This window comes from Pistacia vera, unplaced genomic scaffold (genome assembly GCF_008641045.1).
Source record: "Pistacia vera cultivar Batoury unplaced genomic scaffold, PisVer_v2 Contig260, whole genome shotgun sequence".
Classification (NCBI taxonomy): domain Eukaryota; kingdom Viridiplantae; phylum Streptophyta; class Magnoliopsida; order Sapindales; family Anacardiaceae; genus Pistacia; species Pistacia vera.
This window is the reverse complement of record NW_022196069.1, coordinates 1,391,435-1,400,853: the sequence shown is the minus strand read 5'-3', so window position 1 is coordinate 1,400,853 and position 9,419 is coordinate 1,391,435. Positions and strand designations below refer to the sequence as shown.

The window sequence follows — 9,419 nt, the reverse complement described above, 5'->3', positions numbered from 1 at the left end:
AGGATCCATTACAGCTAATTATTAAATTCAAGAATTACCATAGCCATAAAAATTTGCAAAGATATTATACACAGAAATATATTAACAACAATAGAAAACATATATAAAATATAGTCAAGGTAATATGAGAATTTCAGATTTGAAATAAACTCTGGTTCAAGATGAGCAATCAATCTCTCTTTCAATTTTTTGTTTTATTTTATTCTCTTTAAGTCCATATTTGTTTTTAATCTTCAAATGGCATATAAAAGCATAAAAAATACAATGAAATCCCGAAAAAAAAATTAAGAAAGCATGCAGTACCATATTGTTTAAGAGAATTGAATCCCAAAACAAAAATCTTCAGGCCATTTACATAAATCCAATCATAAATATATGGGCATGAATATTGCTGGGTAAGTTTCTAGAGCAGCCCCATAATAAGACCAATTACAAAATTTGTGTGGCTTCAAGTATATGATTAGATACATTAATCATGTGAGTTTTGGAAGGATTAAACCTCTTAATTTGTTCCCTCAAATATAAAGGAATTGATCCCACATTCCAAATGTTGAATACTTTATTCTTGAAATCAATGTAAATGGTCTACATTCCCATCTTCTTTAATCAAAGTTAGGCATAATCCTAACAATAGATAAGCAAAAAACATTCTTTATTAGCTTTAAACTTATTCCCTTTACAGCAAAATTCTCACTCTTTTTTTTTTAAAACTAATTTCCTAGAAGAAAAATTCCCATCGATGTCCAGACAAGCACCATTCTAAATTACTCAACCTTTAATATACCCAATTGTTTTTTTCCTCTCATTAGTTTAACAAGTTATGGAGAATAAGTTCATATACACTAGAGAAGAGACAGACGTAATTTAATGTGAAGATACCCCAACTGTGTGATTAAGATGAATTTATATATACTTAGTTTTTGTTAAGAGAATTTCTCTTTGAATATTGCTAATTTATCATATTTAAGTATGCCATTGGCCTTTTTCGCATAGTGGTTTACAGTTCTTCTCCATTAGGAGATACAGAGAGAGAGAGAGATAATCAAAGCATCACGTTCCTCAAGTCCCACATCATTTTTCTTCTTCGTCTTAATTGGAAGAAGAAATATTCTTAATTTAACATGTAGAATGTTATAATTAATCATCTTATTTTGCTTCTAAAAGATGCAATTTACTTTGTACTTAATTTTTGAAGCCAATTAATGATAGAAAAGTGTGTTAAAAGATGATGATCAACTATATGCAATAATCATATATTTAATATTCACCTTTTGCTAAATGGAATATATAATCTTCTTCTAATCCTGTCTCAGCCGCCCAAGGTGATGGTATAAATTAATTTGAGTTATTGGACAATAGCTAGAGAAGAGCTACCTAGCATCATTAACACAAGAAGTTGAATATTAATTCATTATATATATTAATACATACTATCTATAATTGTATTGGTATATTTATCTGTGTCTGTAAAAGTATGTTGTCAAAGTCCCCTATTACCAAAATTAGGTATCTTAAAAGTATAATTAACAACTAATTAAAAAATTCTGAATAAAGTGATCATCATAACATAAATTAAATTAAGGTTTGATTATTATTTACTTAAACGCATTAGATAAAAACCATGCATCTGATAGCATAAACTTTTTTTTTTTTAATTAAAATATTTGGTTCAGTTTACGTGTACTTCGATTAATCTTCGAGAGAGACTAGTGTAACAGTCCACCGTCAAAGCCTCCCCCACTACTTAAATCTTGGGACTAAGAGGAATTCGAACCTGAAACCGTGCACCTTAACCACACATCTCAATCCTACTACTTGAGTTATCCAAAAGTGGACTGATAGCATAAACCCTACATGTTGCTAGAGTGCATTTAGGATGTATCTGTGCTTTTGTTTGCCCAAAAAGAAGAGGTTTATAGAGAACAGCAAATGCATTTGAAAAGGAAATATGATGAAAAGATCCTGCTTTGTTAGATTTAGGATTCACAATTTTGGCTTTTCTAAGAGACGACAATAACCACATGGGCTTGTAGTATAGTGAAGGATTGAGATATGCATAGAGCTTTCGTTTTATGTTGAGCTTTAATGCTTAATGATTCTGTCATCACCGCGATAAAGGATTAAAGCAGCCATTCATTTTCAGAAAGGTGGGTCGGGTTGAGCCATATTTTATCTTCTTGAATAACTTTATAAGAATAGAATTTCGCAGAAAATATGTAGGAGAAAAGCTGATGTGGCTTGTCGTCGAACCTAAACTATATACATTGGTAGTTGTAAACAACTGTCCATGTCTGAGGTGGTCTCAAAATATGGGATGCAAAATCTTCAAAGATGCCACCTCGTCATCATTAATTAATATTCTATATATGGTCTTGAAAGCCTTAAAAATTATATACTAAATCAATTACTAATTAAGTCACGTTCTTTGCACAAGTAAGCTCGAAATCAACTACGTAATGTAAAGTTTGAACAGTAGTATGAACTGTTGAATGAAAGAAACAACTTGGGGGAAATTCTTTGTGGTCCAATAATCAATAAAGATTGAGAAGAATTTTAGGGAAGTTGACAGACATATTAATAAATATAGTTTTGTTGAAGAAGCAAAGAGATCTTTGTTCATGAGGGGTGTGTTGGGTTTGGTCGGTTAAAATATGCATCAGAGGACCATGAGGCACGAGGAGGGGGATGCAAACCAAGTGTGGGTGTGACCATGGTGCTGGATAAAGAGAGATTGTGCATCCCAAAGGCCTGCACAATATCAATCAAACTTTAGTTTAGTTGTGTTAAATTGGTGCCAGAATCTGGCATTATTTTTACGGACTTTTAAGTTGTTGCCTTGCCTCTTCTTCGAGAAAACTTTGACTCATTGATATTTTTCCATTAAAGCCACTTTTGGAAGAAGGCTAATTAAGATGACACAAAGTAATAGGTGTGAGGATGAAAAATGTAAGAAAAAGTGTATTTTTCAAGTATTCTAAAGCCTAAATATAAATTTGTGTACAGTGTGAAAAGAGTCGCTTCTTTTTATACAAAAGAGCAACACTTATACAACCCAATTACGTAGCTGCAGCACTAGAATGAACTTTAATTTATTCCAATGGTAATATACCCTAACCAGTTATCCTTAGCGTCCTTTTCATCCTTAAACTTTAATGGAATAAACTTCTCATCCTCATCAACTAGTGACCTAAAAACTTCCTGGAAACTGAAACACATTAGATACCCATGGCATAAAGTTATTTAAATAATATTAGAAGCCACAATATAAAGCTCTTAATATAATATAATTGAGCTGGTTCATATCTAGGAAATGATCAACTGATGAGAGTAGTTCTGATAATGCCAATTAAAAAAAAAAAAAAAAAAAAAAACAAAGTGTGGCAGTGATTTGTTTGATCGATCAGTACTATGTGATCTCTCATCCTCCCAAGAAAATTAGGTAAAAGAAAGTTATATCATGAATTGTAAAAGAAGGCCAAACTAATGAAGTGAATAGTCAACACAGTTAGGCACAAAGCAGCCCTACTGTAAAAGAAATCTTCCACTTCCAACAACCAGAATTGAGAATCCCTTCCATTTTGGTCCCACCCGGCCACCCCCCAACATTATTCAATTGTTTTCTCACAAGTCGCAACCAGTCATTGATTTTGGAAAAAGACATATTATTATAATACTCTTAATACTAATACGTACTCGACCTGGTTGTTCGAAGCATCTCTCCTTTCTGCTTACGGAAAATTTTATTCAACTCCGATTCTCTTCCTCTTTCTCTTTCTTCTTCCTTTATTATACATTTAACACTCAATATAGTATGCCAAAATTTACATTCATGTTAATTACTGCTCCCTGATCTTAATTCTTTGAATTGTGTATGAGAACCATCGGCGTCGAATCTTCATTGGTAAACTGCGAATATTGACAGAATGACAGTTGATATCTTAAATCTTAATTTAGTCCGTAGAATATATATATATAATATAAATATAGTAAAAACCCTTTTGGAGAGCTACGCTATTAACATATACACTCTTTCTCCCAGTCATTTTCTTTTCGCTTTCTCTAGAATACGTCTCCATCTAAATATTTTTCTTCATACAAACAACAAAGATTCCCATAGTGGAGTTGATCAGAAGAGTATAGTAATAAAAAAATAAACAGGATTCTCTTCAATCCTATCATGCTCACATATGTGATGGTACGTGTGTCCCAAACAAACGTGACCCAATTGCATCCTATATTAAAACTTAACTCCCTCTCTCACTGGACCCCTACCCTCATCTACACCTTCACCCAAACATCCCCCTATTATATCTTGTCACACTTATTATTATCTTATTGCTCATTTCACCTATATAAATACCATACTCGACTCGATCTTCAAACTCACAATCTTGTAAATTTTCACTCTCTTTAGCTACATATTCATCTACCCATTTCCCCATTCCCGCCTTGAAAGCCTCTTAACATATACAAAATGTCCGGCGTTTGGGTTTTCAAAGGTGGAGTTGTTCGTTTAGTTGATGGTGAATCCTCTCGCAAAGTGCTAGTGCATATTCCCACCAATGAAGTTATCACTTCTTACGAAGTTCTTGAGCATAAGCTATCGGCTCTCGGATGGGAGAGGTACTATGACGATCCTTCTCTGCTTCAGTTCCATAAACAATCCACCGTCCATCTCATCTCTCTTCCTAAAGACTTCAAAAAGTTCAAGTCCGTGCACATGTACGACATCGTTGTGAAGAATCGCAACGTTTTCGAAGTTAGAGATATGTAGATAGCTAGCCCTTTTGGCCAGTGGAATCTGTGGACGTGTTAGTAATTTGTGTGTGTTAAGTTAAGATCTTTCCTCTATTTGTTTGAGTAATTAAAGGGTCGAATTTAGTAGTTTCCTGACTTTACCATATGGGTTTATTTCTGAGTTTAATCACTGTTAAATATAGTTTAGGGAAGTTAATTATCTATGTAAACAAGGGCTTGCTTGGAGTCAGTCATATTGGAACGTTCTGTATATTACTATGACAATCATTGTGGAAGTAATGCGAATGGGTTGTTTTGTGTGTGTTAATTGTTTTTCTACTTTACTACTTCTTCTGCTAAAACAAAACAAAATCCAAATCGTTGGAGTTGACATGGCACTTTAGTGGCAATATCTGTTGTGACATGCTGTCATGTAAGATGTGGTGAGGTGACAAATCGAATTAAGGGGCAATGACACGTAGTACGTATCAATATTTGCTTGTGTGTTTATGAATTTTAGGTTTAATAATAATAATAAACATATCTTGGAAGAATATTAGAAAGTGTGGCTACACTTGCTACGAATAGAATTGAATGTTTGTGTATTGTGAGATGCAAATGAAAGAGCGGATTGTAGAGAGGGGCATAAGGGTTGGTCACGTGAAGCCACATTTCTTGGTTTGCTTGCCATCATGGCGATTATCAAGTGGACAGGTCCACATATATCATAAATATGCAGCAGAATTTCTCCATGGAGAGAAGATAAGTGTCTTGGTGGTCACTACTCGCTCTTTCAATTCATTACAAAGACTTCAAGAAACCACAGCTGACCCCATATAAATTCCATTCACCTGGTCGTATATTTTATGCAATTGTGCGCAGGCTAATGCAAAAACCTATCCTTCCTCTCTCCAAACCCAGAATGTGCAAAAGATTTTTGACTACTAAATTACCATTTCACTTATAGCAAAAAAACAAATAGTTTATCTGGGTACATTAATTATATAGCAAAAGCAAACGGCTGATTTACCCAATTCAGAATCATTATACTTTTCCAGATATAGAAAAGGACAACGTATATAATAGGATAAACTGATAGTCCATGCCCAAGAAAGGAGGTGGGTCACCATAAACTGAAGCTGCCAGCTGGTGTACAACTGCCTGCAAACTTCTCAGGCTGTAAGCTAGAACAACCAAAGATTCCGCAAGCAGATTGACCAAAGTGGTACCAAATTTCAGCAGCCACATGTATGCATATATACATATTTATAATACTATGTATAAAATGGGGTTTTGGTCCTTAGGAACTTGGAAGTAATACTAACTGTTGATGCTTGGTTTTTGACACCAACTACTCGCACGTGTGAAATGCTAAACAGACTTTGACGTCATACATGATATGTGAATATTTAGTTAAATAAAGAGTGAAAGACAATATTTAAAGTGATTCCCAACCTAGCACTCACCCACTGCATTGATATGGGCGTGCCACTTACGTTATTACGTGATGTAGTTGCGTCTGAACGATTGCAAAACCTTCTCAAGTTCTGGCCACTTTATACTGACAAGACTCTACGTCAGTCTTGACTTTTCAGGCATAATACCACCTTATTCTGAGTTAGTTCTTAATTAGATTTCATGCTGCAGGCTGCGGATAATTAAAAGTTCTTACAGTAGGTAAAATGAACATTAAAGGTGAAAAAAAAAAAAGAATTTGACATGAAAATATGAGGGAACTAGCTCTTCTATCTGTAATTCTCCAAGATCAAAGTATAAGTGATATTTTTTTTGAAGCATATGGACTGTTCGACCAATCCCATACTAGACATGACTACACAGAACTACATTGTCAGCTATTATATTAGACAAAACTTAGCCTGTCAGTGCTGTCACCCATAGATGGTAGCATGTCATTCTTACTCTCTTGGAAGTTTCAGAATTGTATCGAAACCATTAGCTTTACCCTTAAATTACGTGGGGCCGCCATATTGATTATAATTGGCTTTCTTATCGCTAAAATTTGAGAGCAGTTTGTATATTAATGGAACGAAGACGCTGGAACTTGAGATCTCATCAGATTGGGATAAATGTTCATTAGATTTTCTGATTAGGCCTCCTGGATCCAACTACTGCATGCCACGTATGCTCCATGTAACATAAACTAAACAAGCTAGACAGGATAATGATGAAGATAAAGGAGAAGAGTATATATTGAAATACAAAATATTCATATGAGTTCAAATGGCAAACCAAACATAATATATCCAAAAATGCATTTTCAATTTAATTATAAGCTGGGGAAACCTGCCTCCCTTTTGCAAGCGATGATATTTCCACTAGAGACAGCAGCAACGCAGTCAAAGGACAAACTGAAAATTGTGGATAAAAGAAAGAGGACAATGCATAACAAATGTATATAAGAGAAACCCATTCTTGCTGTTTTGAATTCGATCTTGTGCATGTAAATTTTTTCAAAAGATATATATAATATCCACAATACATGAATCCAAAACTTTATGGCTAAGCCATGCTGCATGGCTCCAAGCAACATGTTCCTGTAAAAGTTAGACGATCTTTTAGCCCTATTTTGCTGGAACCTTACATGTATTGACAAAGTTGTATTATAGCACTGCAACCTCGTGTGGATAAGGGTGTAATCAACACGTGTCTTGATCATATGGCTGGAGAGAAGAGATGAGAACCCATCCACCAATTGGAGATTCAAGCCCATTTGTTGGATATGGGCTTCATTGTACTTTCTCAGTGAGTAGTCAGTTCCTTCTCTCGTCTCCTTTCAGAGAGAAGAAATTAATGCTCAAATCAAACTATCATATGGGAAAAGAAACATGAGCTGCCTCTTTGGTTCTATCTATCCACAAAAGGATAGCGCAACTGGCAATAAATTTTATATTTTGTCTTCTCATAGTTTGATTTGATTGCAGAGAGAGCGCCAGAGCTTTTTTCTTATCATATCACATGCAATGAGGTCTCACAGGCTCTTCTTAATTATTATTGTTTTTTTCTCTTTTTCTTTGAGGAGTTTTAACCTGTTAGGCTGTTACAAGATTCATATACTATATAATATATATGGTGTTTCAAACTTAATTGGAGTTGAAAATCTAGAAACATGCAAAGATAAGTGGATTGGTTTGTTTATACAGTCAATATGTATGCAAAATATTTGACATTTCTTGCCGAAAAACAGGAGTCCAACAGTTGTAAAGCTTGAACTCCACAATATATAATGTCCCTTTAGAATTAAAGATCAAAAGTATTAGCATTTTCAATGCTACACTCTAGCTCAAACAATAGGTTAAAAAATATTACTTGATCAGAAATCTGTCCATTTCGTACGAGATTCCTTCAAAGTGAGGTTATTTTCCACTAAAAACTATTAAACAACAAATAAAATGAAAACGAAAACGAATTGATGATTACTATAAGGGAGCGGTTCAAACTTCGCAAAATTTCATGCTTTCTAAGCAGGCTGTAGCTGGCTAGCCCTCTTATTTTACTAGCATTATCAGCTTATTATGTTCTTCATGTGATGAAATTTTGCAGTTCTTTGTCAATAATTTTCTGGTTTTCAAACTACGTGGAAGGAAGCAAGCTATTGTTGCAAAAGTGCTTTTGGGGAACCGGCCTACCTTAATTTCGTGAGACTCAAATTAGGCAGTCATGGTGACTGGTGAGTAAGCTCTGAGAAAATTGGTGCATTACAAATTACAATAATAAAAAGTTAGCTTTTAAAAAGTGTTGAGTTTGGTTGAAAGCATGACTTGTGATACCTGGAAGTAATATATTAAGAATTTATGAGGGGCCCTATCTGCACTCTACATGGTGAAAATTGCTCAAGGGTTATGTCATTCTATAAACATAAGTCACAGTTGTCATTTCTGGTCCTGGGGAGTGGAAATGGGAGACAGATAATGAAAACGATAGGTAAATTAAATATTGAAGTTATGAATTATGATACGAAAGTTTTTGAAGAAAATGATAGTCAAAAAGAGCAAAAGGCAGTAAAAGATGTAGTGCTATTCGTCCCACATTATGTTTGGGGCTTACTGAGAGTTAGTTAAGACAATATGTATTCTGTGAGAATATAGTTGGTTTCTTAATATTGCATTGAAGCTAGTACCCGATTACCTATAATTTATTGAACTGTATTTAAAGAACAGATCTATTTACTGTACTTTCAAAACGAAAATTAATTGTAGGCAACAAAACCGACCCAGAAGCGCATCTGGTGTAGTGGTATCATAGTACCCTCCCACGGTACTGACCCGGGTTCGATTCCCCGGATGCGCAAAGTTAAGTTTTTGCTGCAGAGGATTAAGTTTGAAAACAATGTTTTTGCTGCAGAAGATAAAGTTTGAAAACAAACACTGTTGGACATGCTGATGAATACTGTATTATCAGCAAAAACTTCAGTAATTTTGATGACCGAATAGGAAGAAGATGCATGTCAATCAATGGAAAAAGCAGAGCAAGATTGTGCAAGCAGCATGCTTTTTACTTGACATTTCTGTCTGCCTCTTCTTCCTAATAGCTAAAATTGCATTCATGAGCCACTGTGATTGCTTTCTTCCAGATACAGCACTTTGTGGCTTACAGGCCTTAAAGAGTATAAACTGCTGCATATTTTCAGCAATATACTCTACTCTGATATTAATGCAAATTTA

General features: G+C 34.5%; 1 protein-coding gene and 1 non-coding gene across 2 annotated transcripts; both read left to right on the top strand.

Annotated features, from left to right (window-relative positions):
• The first annotated feature begins 4,362 nt into the window (after positions 1–4,362).
• On the top strand, positions 4,363–5,065 carry LOC116132868 (flowering-promoting factor 1-like protein 3). Its single transcript, XM_031418549.1, has one exon. The coding sequence runs from the start codon at positions 4,475–4,477 to the stop codon at positions 4,772–4,774; it is 300 nt and encodes a 99-aa protein (XP_031274409.1). The 5' UTR covers positions 4,363–4,474; the 3' UTR covers positions 4,775–5,065.
• A 3,909-nt stretch (positions 5,066–8,974) lies between these two features.
• Positions 8,975–9,045, top strand: TRNAG-CCC. The gene has a single exon. It is a non-coding gene; the product is annotated as a tRNA-Gly (tRNA).
• Positions 9,046–9,419: the final 374 nt, after the last annotated feature.